The following is a 20,377-nucleotide window of genomic DNA, read 5'->3' on the forward strand; positions in this document are numbered from 1 at the left end:
ACAAAACAAATTCTTATTAAAGAATAACGATGTTGGAAATGTCAAACGCTATTACTCAAAACCATTTTTTTGGAAAGGATTTTAAAATGGTTTTAAATCCGAATGTTCTAGTTTTTCAGCTTAATTTTTTTACTACATTGAACCAGATATTGTGCTGTTGTGGCCATAATATGCAGGGATGGAAATAATTTATACAATAGATTTAATTCCAACTAATTTATTCAGAACCACTAAAATTAATCCAATTAATGCAATTTTCTTTCACTATTTTTCACTGTGTTTGTTAACATGTCACTGTCTGTTGGCGTATTGTTTTCTAAATGTATTGCTCACTGTATTTTAAAGGTGCAAAGATTAAACGTATTGAAATGGAATGGAATTACAAGTATTCTCACAACTCATAGGAATACTTAATGTTATTTGAGAACAAACTCTGCTGTATTTTGAAATTCTAAGAAGTGATATAAAAAGAAGGGTCTGGATAACAAATGAAAATGCACCTTTGGGGACTTTAGTTTCTTGGGAAGCTCAACATTTAATTACTGAAGTGGAAATGAGTATTTTAAAGCTGAGCTAACTGCAGTTTGATGGAACAAACAAGCCATCATGCTGAAGAATAATGAAAATATGAATAAGGTCTTGTTGATGTCATTTTGTATGTGAGCTAAAAATTGCCTTCGCATGTGGCACCTTTGAATTATTGTCTAATTTAATCTTTTCATTAGGGTTCAGAATCTTGGAAAAAGGTGGCTTTGCTATAGATTTAATTGTGACAAAAGGAGTACGATTGTGTAATTGCTACAGTCAATATTTTTAAAAAGCTCTGTACTTTATTTATTTCTTGTGGGGCGTAATAAAATTGTTTAAATCTATGTTTGTTCATCTTTATGGTTCCCCAAGTTGAGAAATAATGTATGCTGATTTGTAGCGCCACCTAGTGGCTGAGAATCGTACAAACAACATTAAGTTGCATTGCACTTTTCCTGCTGTAACTTTTAACGGCTGTTGTTTGACACTGAATAGAATCATTTAGGCCTTTCAATTTGTACGATGTACGACATGGAGGTGAGTCAATGATGAAAGTTTACATTTTTGGTTGAGTGATTTCTTTAAACAACAGAACACAGTTATTATTTATCTTTTCTCAGTTGAAAATGTAATTGTAGTCCAACTCGGATGATATTTTCTTCTTTATTTATCATCATATGGATATTTTCCCAATCTTCCCTCAACTTACTTTTTCTCTCACGTTTCAGACATCACCCTGTGTGTGGAGTGAAACCTAGGGGTCTGTATTATGACAGGTATTTGAAGCCAAATGAAACTACATTCATGAGTTGCCCCCAAGAGCTTAACATATTCAATCAATCATTTCATGAACCAGGATTTCACAGAACGTTGACTGAACTGAGGGTTGAATTTCAAGCAACCCCACTTCAGGCGTATGTGCCAAAATGAACCATTAGGCAAATGCTAGCGATTTTCAAAGTTCCATGAAAAGAAAATTAAGCTGTTACAATATCACCCAATCTAAACAAATGAGTATGAGTTATGGCTTTGCTAAACTGTGCTCTTACATTTTACAACATTTTTCATAATGACATTTTGAGATAAAAATTACAATGTTTTTTGGATTGAGTCGAGTTTGTCATAACTTGATTTTTGTCCAAAAATGATTCGAATTAAGCAATTTCACACTGAATATCATTACTAATGACATTACTATTTTAATATATTTTTAAGGTGTAATTTACTTTGATGGTACATATGGGTTTTTTTTAACAGTCATTACTCTAGTCTTCAGTGTCAGATTTCTTTCAGAAATGATTTTAATATGCTGATTTGCTGCTTGAGTAACATTATTATCAATGTTGAAAACAGTGCTGCTTAATATTTTCGTGGAAACCGTAATACATCTTTTCATGATTTTGATGAATAGAGAGAAATAAACCATTTATTTTATTTTATTTCTTCTTTTTTGGCAACATTACTGTTCTTTACTGTTCTTTCAGTTGTACATTTCTATTTAATGTAGACTATTTTTTTCTGATTGATTAACACTTGAACAGTAATTAGTTGTGGCATTATAATGATTATTAGTTGTAGTCCATAATTAGATTTAATATAGGCCTATGGCAATCTGTAATGTATTATTCTCATTTAGAGCTGGGCAGTAACTGATTACATGTAATCTGGATTTTTTATATTATTTACACAATAGCAATTCATTATTTCTAATTTATTGATTCTCCCTAATTTCTCTTTCATATTTTACTTTTCCTTTCTAAAATAGCCTACTGCTTGTATACATTCAGAAGTCTTCCAGTTTTGTGGACACAAAGACCAGTCTTTATGGCAATCAAATCGTTTCAAGTTTAGTAAATTTTTCAAAACTTCATCAACTACTGATTAACACGTTGATTTTTATTTGAGTTATCACTTGTAGGTTAAAGGATAACTGTTGCCAAAATGCAACCTGGGTTGTTGTTTTTTTTACTGTAAACGAGACAAACTTATATCTAAAAGCATAATTACGACAAACGAGCCGTTTTTGAGATTGACCGTGATTTCGTTTTGTGGTCAATGGCCGGTGAATGGGAGTACTAGGGGCATACATTTGAGCGCATCAAAATCAATATTTTTACAACACTAAGAAGGCTTGACACACCATGACACTTTGCTCGAAGTATCGCCTGGGTCTCTACACATGAACTCCAGCATTGAGAACATTGTTCGTGTACACACAGTTTACTAAAAAGAAAGGTTTTGAACAACTCACTTTCACTGTTTTGAGTTTCCGCTCGCGGCCGTCTTGCCATGTCGATCTCCGAGTGCGAGGATGGATAGCTCCTAAAGCATATTTCCATTGAAATGCACGGCTAATTTGTTGTTTTGTCGCAAGTGAAAAACAATATTAAACTTCTAGTTGTAAAAAGAGCCTCATATAAGCCTAATATTTCGTCCTATGGAGTCCATTCATTCGTATACGGAGATCGACACCTCTTTACTGGCAAGACGGCCGCGAGCGGAAACCCAAACAGTGTAAGTGAGTTGTTCAAAACCTTTCTTTTTAGTAAACTGTGTGTACACAATGTTCTCAATGCTGGAGTTCATGTGTAGAGACCCAGGCGATACTTCGAGCAAAGTGTCATGGTGTGTCGAGCCTTCTTAGTGTTGTAAAAATATCGATTTTGATGCGCTCAAATGTATGCCCCTAGTACTCCCATTCACCGGCCACTGACCACAAAACGACATCACGGTCAATCTCAAAAATGGCTCGTTTGTCGTAATTATGCTTTTAGATATAAGTTTGTCTCGTTTACAGTAAAAAAACAAACAGCCCAGGTTGCATTTTGGCAACAGTTATCCTTTAACTGCATTTCTGTCTTTGGAAGGCTTTTGTCTTTCAAACACATTAAAATGCACAAATTCACTTTTTCAGCTTTTTTTGTCATCTGATCCTTTCTCAGATAATATACTTGAAGTATTTTAAAATATTTGTTTTAAATAATTATCACATTTGCATGTTCATTGATTCTCTGACATTGGTTAATGATCACATAACATGCAGATAAATAAATAAAATATTTCATTTTTTAGTAAGTTTATTTTGATTGATTTTAAAATTATTTATTTTAATTTAATATTTTTATGATTTAATTATTAGCTTATTACACTCATAAACCCCCTACAGTTCATTCACAAACCCTTAGGAAACCTTGACAAAATATAATGTTTAATGCACTGTTGTATTTTTATGTCAATATGGTTCAAGATTATCCTTTTTAAATCAATGTGATAAGCAAGTTAATCTAAAAGTAGTCTGATTATAGCCTATGACCTAAAATGTGTAATGGATTATGTTACTAACTACAATTTTTGTAATGTAATTTGGAATCAGTAATGGATTACAATTTGTAATCTACCCGCAGCTCTGTTCTCATAATAATGACATTTTAATAACAGTACAGTGTTGTAATGGTTTTCTTGGTGAGCCTAACTTACTTTAAATCAACATTCCATGTCAATGTTTTACGCAGTCAACCATTTGTCTATTTGGTTAATAAACTTGTAATAAGCGGAATAATGTAGGTTATTAAGGCGGTCAAAACAAACCAGTTCTGAGATTTAATGTAGCTATCAGTGTCGCGATACTTTGATTCGTATGTTTTCATATTCAAATGTGCATAACTACTGCTCTGCTATTCATGTAATGTTAATGACCTTTAAAGTTTGTTAATGAAAGTTACTATAGCCGCTGTGAGTAAACTCCACCTCTCCCGCACCTCCTCCTCCCGCTGCTCCGCAGCAGTGGCTCTACGTGTAGTTTGTGTTCCCGCTTTTGCAGCTGCTCAGGCTGCGGGGGGAGGGAGAAATTTTCATGGAACAGCCAGCCCGGGGAGTCAGTCACATTCTTGGCCGGGATTCAATGACTGAACCAGACACAAACAAACACTGAGAGAGAGAGGGAGTGTGTGTGTGTGTGTGTGAGAGAGAGAGAGAGAGAGAGAGAGAGAGAGAGAGAGAGAGAGAGAGACTCGCACACTCTCATAGTAAAGCGGAGGCAACTGCGCCGACGAGCTTTACACAAGGCACACATTTTGCCCGTGAGTTGCGCCGGGTCTGTGATTACAGACGAATTGAGAATTACATTTCGTTGAAAACTTTACACTTTCGGGAGGATTTTGTCGTCGCTCGGAACTCTGGTTCTTTCTGGTACGACTTAAGATTTGAACATGAAGCAGTTGAATGGATTACAAGGCGGTGTTTTACGCTTTCCGAACTGACATGGACTGTTGCGACTCTTTCCGTTTCCATTCACCGAATCTGTTGTGATCCGACTGCCCAGGTTTAAACATGGAGGCACCTTCCAGCTTTCAGCCGCATCCAGGACTTCAGCAAACTCTCAAGCAGTTTCACTTGAGTTCCATGAGCTCCCTCGGCGGACCGGCAGCCTTCTCGGCCCGGTGGCAGCAGGACATGCTGTTCAAGAAGGACGGTAAGAGCGCCGAGGTGATCGTGAACCTCCCCGCTCAGACGCCTCCGGTCATGCCGGGGCCCCTCTTTATCCCGTCCGACCGCTCCACCGAGAGGTGCGAGACGGTCCTGGAGCGGGAGACTATTTCGTGCTTTGTGGTGGGCGGCGAGAAGCGCCTCTGCCTGCCGCAGATCCTCAACAGCGTCCTGCGAGACTTTTCTCTACAGCAGATCAACTCGGTGTGCGACGACCTCCACATCTACTGCTCCAGGTGCACGGCGGACCAGCTGGAGATCCTCAAAGTTATGGGCATCCTGCCCTTCTCGGCCCCCTCATGCGGACTCATCACCCAGACGGACGCCGAGCGCCTCTGCAATGCCCTCATCTACGGCGGCACGTTCCCACCGCACGCCGACAAAGAGTTGTCGTGCTCCATCGAGCTGGAGAGAACGGAGAAGAGCTTTAAAGTTTACCACGAATGCTTCGGGAAGTGCAAGGGCCTGTTCGTGCCAGAGCTCTACACGAGCCCCAACGCGGCGTGCATACAGTGCTTGGACTGCAGGTTCATGTTCCCGACCCATAAGTTCGTGGTGCACAGTCACAAAAGACTGGAGAACAGAACCTGTCACTGGGGCTTCGATTCGTCCAACTGGAGGGCTTATATTCTTTTGGATCAAGACTATAGTGACAAAGAGGAGAGCAGCACACTGCAGCAGCTCCTCAATGAGTTAAAGGGAAAATTTGACCTGGGGAAAAAGCACAAGACATCTTACAAGGTGAGCTTATCCATTGAAAATGCACTGAAATCACCTAGTACTCCAGAATTATGGCTAGTTTACTCCCAAATATGTATTATTAAAATGACAGTGTGTTTCATTTCATGTATTGTATTTAGTTTTATATTAATCTTCCTGTTTGTCCTTGATCATATCATACACCTAGTACACCTGGTGCCACCTCAGAAAGTCCTATAAGCTGTGGATCTCAACTAGTTGTTTCAAAACTCAGATTTTACACTGGATATGACATAGTGACTGTGTCAGAATTGTTAATTGTGCCAAATCAAACACAAATGTTTAATGTCAAACATATTTCTCTTCATCTACATTGTACAAAACACACACACAAACTATTTATGGTAGTCTGTCATTTTTTCTGTTTCTTGAGTTGTTTTGGCTGTTGTTTTTAAATGTCACAACCTTTCTATGTTGGCATATAGTTCATTTGGGGTTTAATTTGATTCACATCCTTCATAAGAAACAAATAATATGAACATTTTATGCATTATATCCTTACTTTTCAAAATCATAACAGACCAGTTGAAAACCACTATAGTGCATTTGTTATTATTACGTAATATCATAATCGGTTGCTATCTTTCAGTGTATTGAAATGAAGGTGCACAGCCAGCCAGTGTCCTGCCCCCAACCAACCCCCCGAGCGCATTTGTTTTGTGCCTCTGGATGCACTCTGGGTCATCTGCATATGACAAATGGAGCCTCAATTATGTATTTTATGGGAGCCAGAGATAGATGGGGAGGCTTGGGGAAGCCAGTAGTGGAGGAGGAGGAGAAGGATAAGAGTGCTGTGTAGGACATTGTTTTGTATGTGTTTTGGGTGGGGGGCAGGTTGGAGTTGAGGTCACTCTCCAAAAAGCAGTTGGTGTAGGGTCAGCGCTGCCCTTGGGTCTCCCACTGTCTGATCAGGCTCCACGCCAGGGTCAGAGACACGGCGAGTGGACAAAAGCACGGGAGACTCGGGTTGGCTGCTCCCTCTACGCAGCAGCTGTTGAGTGTGATCGTGCTAATGGGTCTACACACATATATGTATGTGTTACCATGGTGTCACTTCGGCAGGCTTGGGATGCATGGTGTGGCAAATGCAGTTTCATTACTGTGGGAAATGTGAGAGACATGGCACATTTCAGAAATGCAGCGTCATTTATATTTAACGACCGCTTCTCTATGGGAAAAGTGTTGGCTGCTTTTTGTCACATGGAAGCTGAGTGGCTAGTTTACAGTGCCTTGCGTCTGGTTAGGCTAAAGAAACTTTTTTTTTTGTCCAGTTATTGATATTGATATATGTGTGTCCTAGATTTGTTTAAATTGTACAGTAAGCACATTTCACCATGATGCTATGGTCTGTCCTAACAGTACAGTAGCTGTAATGTATCCAGAAAGGTGAATTTTGTGCGCTTTCTATATGGTTCATTGTCAGAGGTGTCCCAGTTTGCAAGCTGGTTGGGTCCATGGGGAGCCGTGTACCGGCAGACCTGTATTAAAGAAAAAAAAAAAAAAACTTTTCACCTAACTTCAGCTCAGCTGAGACATTGATTTATTTTTTCCTTATATTTTTATAATTAAACTTCTAACTTTTTAGTTTCACTGACAATATTTGCCTTTTGTTGTCTCTTGCAGAGATTGTTGTTTTTTTTTTTTTTTTTTTTACAAAATGGCTGTTTCCAAATATTACTTTGATGAGAGACTGGTCGCCATGGTTATAAGGTTTCTGAATCCTCAGGATTTTTATGTAATGTACTACTTCACAGCAGTACAGAGCACACAGAGTTTGCTTTATTTTTTATCTAAGAGTGGAATATCTCAGAGCTGCATTTATTTAAAACTGCATCCAGACTTTGTCTGGACTGGCTGATGTATTGGGGTAGATCGCAGGGGAGAGGGTGGCGAGTTCTCATTAAGAATCTGTCGCCCCATCCGCCAGGGCCTTGACGTGCCGTCAAAGGGCCATGACATGTGACCTCCCTCCAAAGCCAGTCAACCAACAACCCCACCCCCTCTCCTTTCACACTGCCCAGCCAATCGTGTTCGTCCGTTGGTTCTTCAGCTGGACAGATGGTTGTTTGATAAAAGTCAGATAATACATTGCAAATAAATAGGTAGAAAAACATCCCATCAAATTACTTTTTGCCTTAGTGTCTGTTTTTTACCCAGTTTTTACGGAATCATATAAAAATTGCCTCATCAGTTTACCCTCTTTTTATGTTATATTAAATATATATATAAAAAAAATTAAACATTTAAAAAAAATAATAATAATAAAACTGTGTATTAATGTTTATATAATAATAGTGACCTTGGACCACAAAAACAGCCATAAGGGTCAATTTTCTGAAATTGAGGTTTATACATCTGAACGGTGAATATATAAGCTTTCCCTTGATGTATGGTTTGTTATGATAGGACAGTATTTGACTGACAACTGTTTGAAAATCTGGATTCTGAGGGTGCAAAAAAATCTAAATCTTGAGAATATCGCCTTTAAAGTTCAAATTAAGTTCTTAGAAATGCATATTACTAATCAAAAATTAAGTTTTGATGTATTTATGGTAGGAAATTGACACAATATTTTCATGCAATGTGATCTTTACTTAATATCCTAATGATTTTTGGCATAAAAGAAAAATCAAAAATTTTGAGCTATACAATGTTTTGTTGGCTGTTGCTACAAATATACCAGTGCTACTTACGACTAGTTACCAAATAATTTTGTGATCCAAGGTCACATTTCATAATTTCACTATTATTTTGTTTATATAAAGCTTTTTAATAGTTGTCAATTTTGTTTTACCATTTATATCTAAAGTTGAAATCAGTTCACCCAATGTTTTTAATTAATTATAAAGTTTATTATAACTTGTTTATAATTTTTTTTTACATTTATCTTTATTGTATTATGTTGTTTTATCATTATATTACTTATTTGAAGCTATTTAATGGTTGTGAAACTGTTTTTGCTTTTTCCTCCAAGACCGAATTGGTGTTTTGCTCCAGTTCTAATAATCTTGAACGAGTTGTTACTGCATATAATGTTGTGTCGTGTTGTTTTATTTGGAGTTTCAACTTTCCCTTAAACCACATATTTCAAGTGCATGTGCATTGTCCTGCCAGAAATGAAGTAAGACTCCAGTGAGAATAGTGTTGTGTAATAAATTGGACGCAGAGGGGCCGCGGAGCTTTAAAATGGGGGGATATCAAACTCCTTTTTTTTCTGCTCGCTCACTTTATCAAATTACAGATGACTCCCAACCTGAGACCAAACCAATCAACTGAGTGTCCGACCCAAGGTGGCCGCAGCCATAATAAATGCGCACGCCTGGGGGATGGAGGTCGCCGTGTGCGTGCGAGTTTGCATTTATAATGCCTGGATCAGCTGTGGGGAAAAGATTAAAATGAGCGCACGGCCTACTCATTTCCATTCCCATCTGTCTGCTGACCTCGCCGTTGCGGCCCGCGATGCGTCCCACCAGCCGCGCTGCCCCTTGCTCTGCATCCAGACTGCCAACAATTCTATCCGCTTGTCCCAACCCCCCCTCCACCCAAACACAGCAAGTGCTACTTATTCATCCAGCGCAGTCAGGCCAGTCATCCGTAGTCCGTACCACATCACGTCGGCCGGCAAACAACCCCCGCTGTTCTGAATCAGATGCTCAAACAACATTGGCTGCATGGGGTTTGACTTAGCTGAGTCAAAATCCACTTTCGGACGCCTATTCTCTGAATTTTAAAAGGGAGGCTTGATGGCTTAACAGTCCCCAAGAGATGCTGTCTCATCCCCTCCCTGGGGGGATGGAGGTGAGGGGGTGGTCAGGGGCTCTTAGAGGTTGTGCCCTCTATTCTCTGCCGCGTGACCTCTTGTTTAAAGGGCGTCAGCTGGATCTCTCTTCTGGCTGATGCTAGGGGTGAAGACCTGCTGCCTCTTTTGTTCCCGACAGCTTTGTTACTCAAGCCGTCACCTCTTATTGTGTCTCTGGCTACGTTTTGGTGCCCGTTCCACGACCAATGCCTCCATGGTAATGAGTCTGTAGGCTTTTGTCTGTGTCTGCTGCCAACATGAAATGCATCCACTGTGGTGTTGATTTGGTAGCACAATATTGATCGAACGTCACTAAATAAGCATCTGTTTTGCGAGTAAGTCCGCTTGATGATGGCATTGGTTAAGGTTTAGAGTTGCATAGGCTGGCACTGAATATCCAGACCAATCTTTACAGTATAATAAATTAATGGGGCTGTCAAGTTTTAGAATGACCAAAAAATGGTCCTTACAACTAGGGGTGTGCGATATGACGATTTTTGATCGTGGACGATTAAAATGTCTCCACGATCTGCTTTTGAATAAATATCGTAGTATCGTGCTACAGTGTGCCTCCGTCTTAATATACTGTACATTCACTCACGGGACACTGCACTTATTCATATTCGCGATCACAAAAGTACATTATTTGAATGTGCTTCAAAGTCTTGCCGGTAAAATAACGCCATTTGGTCCGCGCGCTGTTCTGGCATGCGCTTCATGAGCGCGTAAACCTGAAGCACGTGCGCTAAAAGCCTGTCAAACAGCACCTGATTACTAAACTGAGCTATCTTTGGCGGTTAATTTGCTTATACTGTCAAAAACACGCAAGGATTACATATAAACACAGTCGGTTGTCTAAAGTGAAAGTAAACAGTTAAGAGAAAAACGGATGCGCGCCTGTATAGATGCGTGCAGCTCTGCGACAGAGCTAAAGATGCTGTCGATTGTCATTAAAGGGACAGTACACCCAAAAATGTTTTCACTCACATGTCCTAAATCTCTATTAATTTTTTTCTTGTGCTTAACACAAAAGAAGATATTTTGAAGAATGTGGGTAACAGTAGCTGGTCCCCACTGACTTAAAATAAATAAATAAAATATATGGAAGTAACTGGGGACCCAGCAACTGTTTGGTTACCCACATTATTCAAAATAAGTTTTATGTTCAGCATGTTTTATGCTTAAAAAATGCGAGAGTGAGTAAATGATGACAGAATTGTCATTTTTGGGTGATGATATAAATAAAACAAAACACAAAGGAAAATCACTCACTGCTCTTGACTGAAGAACTTCAATACAGTTGCTTTAAATTTTGCTTCTATGTATAATTTATGTATATAATGTATATAGTGTTTTATTTTTATATTTGTTAATTAAATTTCTTGAATGCTACTGATAAATACATGGACTGTACCTGAAAATTAAAGCAATGTTTGTTTTATTTGTATAGTATTTGTATTTGTAACATGTTTGTTCTTATTTTTTAAAAACAAAGAAAATAATGACAAAGATTTTTTTGTCTTCGCCCACTTTGGCTTAAATATCTGCCATTCTTTTTATTTTATATTTTGTTACCTTGTAAGGTTTTGGTTTTAAAATAGAAAAATTTATTTGGCTGTACTACTCAGACAGCTTGTAAAAAAGTAAAACCAACATGACAAAGAATCGTGATAAAATCGTGAATCGTGATATTTCTTGAAAAAATCGTGATATGATATTTTTACCAAATCGCCCACCCCTACTTACAACTCTCTTCCAACGTCGTTTGATACCTTTTTGTGAAGAACAGACTTAAATGTGAGTTGCAGTTCACTAAAAACCTTAATATCTGCTCTTGCCCTCCATACCATGTTTATGAGATGAGTAGTAATTTGTATCAGATTTGTGAACAAATTGACTACTGGTTTCACAGACAAGGCTTAAACCTAGTCCTAGACTAAAACGAAAGTGTGAGCTGTTTCAACTGAAAGAAACTTGCATTGACTGATCTTAAAATATATCAGTGCCTTTGTTTTGTCTGAAGATGCACAGCAGTAATGGTTTTGTTAAGCACGTTTATAAAATGACCTAAATGTACTAATTGAACTATGGCCTAATCCTGGTTTAGTCTAAGCCCTGTTTGTGAAACTGGACCTGAGTTTGTTCACAAGACCAGTCTGAAATATTCTTTTGTGATTTAGACTGATCTGGTTTCTTAAATTCGACTATAGTTAATATTATATGTTTTGGTCTGTTCCCATCAGATAATGTATGGTATGTTCACACCAAAAGCAAATTGAATTATTCGCACGAGTAAATTACACACAAAGTCAATCCAAAAACATGAATAGAAAGACGTGAATTGGCCGATTCAATTGCAGTGAATCCTCAATATACGCCTCAATCACGTCTTCTGTGCGAGTTCGAAAAAGTTCAGACCTTCATCTTTGGAACACAAATTAAGATATTTTTGATTAAGTCCAAGTCTCCACATGCACACGCTTTCCTTTAAACGTAAACGAAGCATGGTGTATGCGTGTTCTACATCAGCAGCATGTGTTTACATGCTGAACCTCTCCAAAATGGTGCTAGGATTGAAGTTATTTTAGTTTTTTGCGCACAAAAGGCATTCTCATAGCTTGATAAAATTACGTGGAAGGACCCTTGCTGTCTATGGAGGGGCAGATAGCTGTTGTATTTCATCAGAAATATCTTAATGTGTTCCGAAGAAAAACGAAGGTCTTACAGGTTTGGAACAACATGAGAGCGAGTAATAATGACAGAATTTTCATTTTTGTGTAAACCCTTCAAATATAAAAGCTCTGGTCCCAATGCATTCTAATTGCACATTATTTAGATTTTTCTACTTTTGTGTTCCAAGGTTATAGTGTAGTGTTGGTTTGGTGCCACAACAATATTGATCTTTAATAGAGATGCAGTTAACCATGAATGTCACTAAACCAGGCGCCTGTTTTGTGAGTAAGTCTGTATGATGTCTGATGACGCCATTGGTTAAGGTTTAGAGTTGCGCAGGCTGGCACTGCCACCAGTCTGTGGGAACAGATGGCAGAATGATGGTGGTGTTGTTTTATGATCAGTTTCTCAGATCAGGCCCCTTAGTCGATAGCGATCATCAGCTTCATGATTAATATGGCAACCCATCTGCTCTGGAGATGGAAAATCCTGAAGTACACAGCTGCCACTGTGCAAGAAACCCAGCGCCTTAATTGAGCCCCTTGCAAGTCTGCTAATCCGCAACTGCTCTGCGAAGTCCACTCAGACGAAGTTTCATTCCGACGGAAATGGCTTAAATGTAGCTTTAATTTAGTGTTGTATCTCTCGTCCTTTCCTCATTAGATGCACATCCTTGTACAACATTCTATGCCTTCCCTGATCCACCCTTGTGAGCTGGAGGATGCATTTTTTTATCTACTTGGAATTTCAATTATTTCTTGGCCCGGCCAGAACAAATTAGAAATATTAAAAAAAGTCTATTCCTGATCTGAATGCGGTCGAGTTACAGATATGCACCAGCCAAAAGAAATGGTGAGGAATCCAAACAACCCATTGCATATTCTCGCATTGTGTTTTGCCTACAGTGATTATTTGAAATTACTTTTTACATAAATACTAAACCGCTGCTGAAAGGCTCTGGTGTTCTGAGACATACTTAAGTGCGTTTACTTCCTACAGCTGTCGACTTGTGTTAGAGCTGCTCGGAGAAGGGTGAGGACTGTGTGGTATAGATGTTTCCTCAGGGTCTGTCTGTGGGATGTTGCAGCTTTGGTCTGCGTGCGTGTGCCATATGACAAACTGGCATGTTGCTCTCGCCTACAAACCTCCCACTGACCACCCCCAAACCTACCACGAGGATAAGCTCATGAATCTGAAATGAAGTTGTTTTCTTTACATGTTCAAAATGCATTAAGTGCACATGAACCACTGTTGCTTGGTCACATCCATGCACGTCATGGATGGACACAGGGTATTCTGCATCGGTAATAAGGATGAATCAATATTTTACCCAAGCAGTATTAAAGCATTTTAAAATGTTTATAATCATTTTATACTATTAATAGTAGCAATTAATGTCAAAGCTGTGGTCAAGTTACTGCACATGACTTATTGTGCTGTGTAGGTGAAGTGAGTTCAAATCCATCCGCTTGCTCTGTTTCCCGAACTTGCTCCCCCCTCTATGGTTCCTGTCCAATCTCTGCTTCCCTCTGAGGCCTTAAAAAGAATACAAATGAAAATCTCTCCATTATTTACTCACCCTCATGTCTTTCCAAGCTAACTTTCTTCTGCTTCGCATAAAAGTTGAAATATTTAATATCTTGGCCTCTCTTTACAGTATAATAAGTGATTAGGTCTGTCAAGCTCCATAATGATTAAAATGCACCACAGAAGTACCGTTAAAAATAAACTATACAACTCTTGCACTATATTTCAAGTCTTTTGAAGTAATTCGATACCTTTGTGTAGAAAACAGTCTCAAATGTAAGTCAGAATTCAATTAAAATATCATTGTTGGCCCTTGCCTTTGTTCGTGATAAAAGTAGCAATGTCATATTAGTGATTCAGTGGTTTATTTAATTTTTTGGCCAAAACCAGCCTGAGTTCTTCTATTGTGAATTAGTCTGATCTGGTTCTAACTAGGGCTGGGTTTTGACACAAATTTCATGATTCGATTTCCGATTCGATATTAATTGTTTTGGATATATAGCAGGTTACAGTACATGCCAAGGATTTCCTTTTTCTCAAGGAAGAAAACTTGACAGATTTATTAAACATAAATTAAACATTCATGAACAGTTAAAAATTATAATGAACATTTTATATGGTGCATATATTAAGTAAAATGCTCCTCTCTAGAGTTCATATTTCTAGCTGACTGATGTTTTTTTTTTTTAGTATATATGACATACCCTAACTGTCATAAACAGGAATACACACAGTTTACGCAGGGCTAGACCAAGACGAGCGTTTGCGGTTAAAAAGTATCTAAATTGTAAATTGTATACCCAAAATAACCAATTGTTTTGCTAGATAAGACCCTTTTTCAGCGGCTGGGATCATTTAGAGCCTTTTGAAGTTGCATTTAAACTGCATTTTGAATGCTCAAACTTGGGGGCACCATAGAAGTCCATTATATGGAGAGAATTTCTGAAATGTTTTCCTCAAACATAATTTCTTTACGACTGAAGAAAGAAAGACATGAACATCTTGGATGACAAGGGTGTGAGTACATTATCTGTAAATTTTTGTTCTGGAAGCGAACTACTCCTTTAAGAATCAATATTGTTTCATAAAACCGAGAATCTATTAAAATTGAGAAGTCAATTTTTCCCAGCCCTGTTCTGACGCTGTGATCCAATAAATAGCTGACTGGAAAGTAAAATTAGTAGTAAACACAACGTGAGTTTATTTAGAAGACTTGGAATATTGTGCTTTTGCATCTTTTTAAACTTGAAAGTGCTGGTCTCTATTCATTTTAATTGTACATTATTCAGATTTTTCTCTGTTTATGTTTTGTGGAAGCAAGAAAGTCCTTTGGGTTTGCAACAACATGAGGTTGAGTAAATAATGAATTTTCACTCTCAGGTAAACCGTTCCTTTAAATATAAAATATTGGCAGTGTAATTAAATAATGAACAAGCTGGGATTTCTAAACCACACGTTGAAAGTTCTTTTCTAGGCGAAGGAAAAAAGCTCCTGTTTTTTACGTGAACTGTCTGGGCCGTTTATGAAAAGCGGGATTTTGTGTTTTTAAGCAGCCCGTGGCCTCTCGTTCACTCCTCAGAGGCACGCAGACGGCTCTCGCTCCACGTCCAAGCAGCATTATTCAGAAAACTTCTGTGATTGGAGAGTCAGCGTAGTTGCTAAGCAAAGCTGCTCTTCCTGTGCTAAATAAGAACTTGATGCTTCCTGGCTGGTGGGCTGAGGAGAGCGTGCCAGCTCTCTCATGCTCGCTCACTCACTGCTCACTCTGCCTGTCTTTCTCTCTCACACACGCATACACTTTCCTCTCTTTAACACATACACAAACAAGTCTCTGCAACACTCGTATCCAGGCCTTCTCGTAGCGATTGTGTTACTGAGGAATACAAGGCTCTCTCCCAGCCTTGCAAAAAAAACTAGAAATGATGATGTCAGGATGACCTGATCCATAACCTCCATTTCCCTATGCCTCTCGGCTTCGGATGAGTGTGAGTCTGTCTCTCCCTCTCTCTCTCTCTCTCTCTCCTGCTCTCTGGGTGGTGCAAGGATGGAGGTTTTCCTGCGTTTGCCCTCCCTGTGTTTGAGGCTTTGGGTTATGAGGCACATTCAGATTTTTCCAGAAAGGCTGATTCACTCCTCCAGCCCTCAGACAGCTGGCAGGGCCTCCATTTTCCACTCGCTGCGATGGTCCACCACAACATGGTGTTTCAGAAATGCTTCTGGAACGCTCGGCAAGATGGCGTTCTCAAAAACGGAAAGTTCCTCTGCTTTCATATAATATCAAATTGCTTGTCTGTCTGCATCCAGCTAATGCTATCAAGTACCATGTTTAGTCAGTGAAAATCATCTATTTAATTAAGCACAATACATGCAGTGAGTCTACAGTTACTTAAAGGGATAGTTTACCTGAAAATAATAAATTCTTGCAGTGACAACCAATGGGTACTGAAACTACTATATTAGCATTTTTTTTTTGTTCATTGTAAGCATACGCTACAGTTTTGTTGTCTGTCGCTTTAATTCTTGAACCTGTGGATTATGATTGACTGTCAATGTTTTTGTCGTTCATCAGCTGGAAAAAAAATGTTCTGATTTTATCATTGCTTTGTGTTATTATCGTTATAGCTATGTTGTGAACTTCACTTTTTCTTATAGAATTAGTACTATTACTAAAACTTTATAGTTATCACTGTTGGTGTGAACAGGCCTTAAAACCATACATTTATATGCATATCACTGCTATAATCTTATTCTTCTAAAACATTCAAGGCCAAAATTTAAGTTCACTTTAAAAAATGCTGGGTTAAATACAACACAGCACTGGGTAAAATATGGACAAACCCAGAGATCGGGTTGTTTTGGGTTGAGTGTTTAACCTGACCTTCTGGGTAGTTTATTTAACTCAACTATTGTTTCAAAATTCCTATATGGCTTGCTTAAAATTAACCCAAAATAGGTTGTAAATTTAAAAGTTAGACACATAATTACTAGAGGCAACAGCAATAATCAAACGGTGAACATTTATTAAAAAGCAACATATAAAAGGTTTTATATTTGGTTATTTTTTTATTCAATTTATTCATAAATGTTCATTTATTTAACATATTTTGGGTTTAAGAAATATGGTAATCTTTCAGCGATAGTTGAGTTAAATAAAACTAACCTGAAGGTTGTGTTAAACATTTGATCCAACCGCTGGGTTTGTCCATATTTCACCCAGCACTGGGTTGTTGTAAACCCAGCATTTTTCAGAGTGTTATTACTCAATAATAACTTCTCCACTCTAGTGATTCTCTGACGCAGTGCCTTCAAGAACTGAATCAGTCTGATTCATGAATCATGAATTTAATTGTTTTGGTTCTCAAGGTCACCAGAGGCAGTGACAATGAATCAAACTGAATGAGTTTGATTTGTGATTCACTGAATCTGCATTGAGAATCAATCGGATTTATATTGAATTCAGATTCATTTAGATTTAGGCTTCACTCCAATTGTCATTTCATTGAACGAACGACCAGCACTGCCTTCAGAAGTTCTCTTTAAAGGGTCAGTTCACACAAAAATGTAAATTCTGTCATTAATTACTCAGCCTCATGTTGTTCCAAACCCGTGAGACTTTCACTTATCTTTGTAACACAAATTAAGATATCTTTGATTAATCGGACAGCCCAAAAAGGTACTGGACATTTGTTAAAATAGTTGATTGTGCACAAAATGTTTTCTCATAGCTTCATAAAACTACAGTTTGAACCACTAATGTCACATGGACTATTTTAACAATATCCTTACTACATTTCTGGGCCTTGAAAATGTGGTTGCATTGCTGTCTATGAAGGTTCAGAAAGTTCTTGGATTCAATCCAAAATACCTTAATTTGTATTCCGAAGATGAACAAAGGTCTTACAGGTTTGTAACGACATGAGGGTTAGTAAGTAATGACAGAATTTTCATTTTTGAGTGAACTATCCCTTAACAGTCATTTTCTATTTTTAACAAAAACTCAGGATCCATGGTGCAGAGGACAGTACACATGCTTACAATATGAAGACATCTGTTCTTTGTGATTCTTCTGTTTAACCTGCTTTTCTTGTTACTCTACTTTCCAGTAAGTTAAAAGGCAAAAAGCCGATGAAAAAAAACTGCAAAACGGATACAGAAGGGAGAAGGAAACTCGTTCTTTTATGTTCCTCAGTGGCACCAACAAGCAGACCTCTTGTAAGCCATCTCCCCCAGTGGCTTGAGTGTGTGCCAGATTTCTGCTTGGCACAGGAGATCAGGTATTAAATGCTAGCGAAGCACAATAAAATGTGGTGTGCTGTTAAACACGTACTAAATTTCTGCTATTGGAGCCTTTAGCTATGCGACGCCGAGGCCTGGAGCGAGAGCCCATATCAAACGCATTCAGCACGGCTGCCTCCTCGCTCTATACAGCACAGCAAGCTTGTGTGGGACTATTTATCCAGTATCAAAACTGCTGCCACTTTCTTTTTCTTTTTTTTGCGGATGACACCCCCTCACTGGCTACTCTAATTCCAAGCATCTGTTCCATCGCTTCGCTCTCTTTCTCTATTCTCTCCATTTCTCTTAGGAAGGAGCTTTATTCAAACAGCCTGATGTGTTGTTACAGACATGTCACCCTCAATTACTCAGTTGTGCTCTGCCTTGGCTTCTTTCTCTCTCCTTCTAATCCGTCCATTCTCTCTGTCTGTCTCTCTCTCGTTCTGTCTCTGCAGCGAGCGGGACATGCACAAGGGAGGGACAGTCAGCTCAGCAGATTCTGGATATTAAAAATATAGAAATTTTTGGTGAAGCCAATACTATGAAACAGACTAATCCAAGGTTTTTATGTAGGTTTTATGCATTAAATGAATCAAAAATGACATCAGGAATCCTGAAAACTGTTTTGAACATTTGATAATGTTTTTGAGCAGCAAATCAGCATATTATAACAACTTTTGAAGGATCATGTGACACTGAGGACTGGAGTAACGCCTGCTGAAAATTTTCTGGCTGGGGTGTCTTTCCTCCCTCTCTCTCTGGCTTGTAGGGCAATGTGATAGCGTGCCTATACCCGGCGTCTGCTTTTATTTATAGTGCGCCAGTGACCACAGACATGGGCAGCCTGAGCCTAGGCAGGCCAGAGCAGAGCAGCCTGAAATAGGGAGCTTCTGATCCCATAATGACCCAGCTATTATCAGGCCTGTGTTTTAAATTGGGGACTATAGTGGTCAAGAAGGACAGAAAGCTGGCTGCTAGCTTACAGCCTCTCTTATAAAAATCCAAGCTGCTTTAGGGCTTATCATTATAAACGGGGTAATCACTGTACCTTAAGGCAGCATCGGCTTAATTGGCTTCGCCTTATAGCGGTCTTGTATGCTCGTCTGCGGCTGTCTCCTGGTGGAGTCATCATCTCACCTGGTCTTCGGCACAACGGGAGGCTTTGATTGTTTGGGAACTTGGTTAGGAGGAGGCAGTGCATGCAAAAGCTGAAGAGGCTGAGTGTGAATGAAGTGAGGAATGTGAGATTACGGTGTGACTGGACTGACGCACAGAGCTTTGATGTGCGGTAGACGTGAAGTCAGCTTGTAAAAGATTCGCTCAGCATGCATTGGGGAGGTGATACATTCATGACCAGTTGCCATGTGAGGTATCCAAGAGGCTTTTTTCTGTAATAATATAATATAATATAATATAATATAATTACAGTCTTTCAAAATCCATCATATTTTTTTCCCAGATTCTTTTTTTTTTTTTTCAGTTTACATTTTTCTACACTCTGTTTTAATGGTTAAATTAAAAGATATTAATCAAAATGCATGTCTAATTAATTGAAATCGTAAAACGTACACTGTTATACAGCAATTTATTAAATGTTTATATTTTAAAGGCCCTATGAAATACCTTAGATTTTTTTTATGAAATTGATTTTTATTTTTACCAAATTCTGTGTTTTCCATAGATTTTTTGGATTCCATTTGAATAGTTTCATTACATTTTAATAATCAATAGCATAAGTTCTGGTAAATAATTTTTCTGCTAAATATTCCTTAAAGATAGTGTTTTAATAATAATTTTATTCTTAGTAGTAGTACTATCAATATGCAATATGCATGCATAATTGGGTATGTGAGCCATTTTCAGCCATGTATTTTTCTGCAGGGCCTGTCTGTGTACTCTCATGGGCAAAAACAAGTTTAGCTCTGTCTGGAGTCTTATGTAAGTTCATACCGCAGGACATACATATAAAAACTTAGATGGGTATGATAGGAAAGGAATGTCTGGGTCAAACCCTGCAAGCATGAATTACAACCGCAGTAAAACGGCCATGAAGGCATTTCTGCGAAACGGCCACTCTGACAAATCCGCAGCTACGCATGCTGCTCAATTCACACGTTTTAGCCGGTCCTAACTGTACGGGCCACTGATAGAATTAGTCTTTCCAAAAGGATTAGTCACCCTATCATCAAGCCTTCTCCCTAATTTATCAACCTTTGTTGTGGTGCAGGCTGCATTAAATGGGATCAGGGGCCTTGGCCAGAGACAGTGGGAGGAAGTGGCCCTTTGTGTGCCTGGCAGGTGCACAGGGGTGTGGAATGACACTGGCATTTG

The 20,377-nt window shown here is 38.6% G+C and overlaps 1 protein-coding gene across 1 annotated transcript in view; it reads left to right on the forward strand.

Annotated features, from left to right (window-relative positions):
* Positions 1–4,647: 4,647 nt before the first annotated feature.
* The window catches only part of LOC141293254 (ski oncogene-like), a 35,476-nt gene continuing 19,746 nt past the window's right edge, over positions 4,648–20,377 (forward strand). Inside the window, exon 1 of the mRNA XM_073825288.1 lies at positions 4,648–5,754. Within this exon, the coding sequence (XP_073681389.1) occupies positions 4,858–5,754 (897 nt within the window). The 5' untranslated portion in view covers positions 4,648–4,857. The remainder of the gene's footprint in view (positions 5,755–20,377) is intronic.

This window comes from Garra rufa, chromosome 20 (genome assembly GCF_049309525.1).
Source record: "Garra rufa chromosome 20, GarRuf1.0, whole genome shotgun sequence".
NCBI classification, from domain to species: domain Eukaryota; kingdom Metazoa; phylum Chordata; class Actinopteri; order Cypriniformes; family Cyprinidae; genus Garra; species Garra rufa.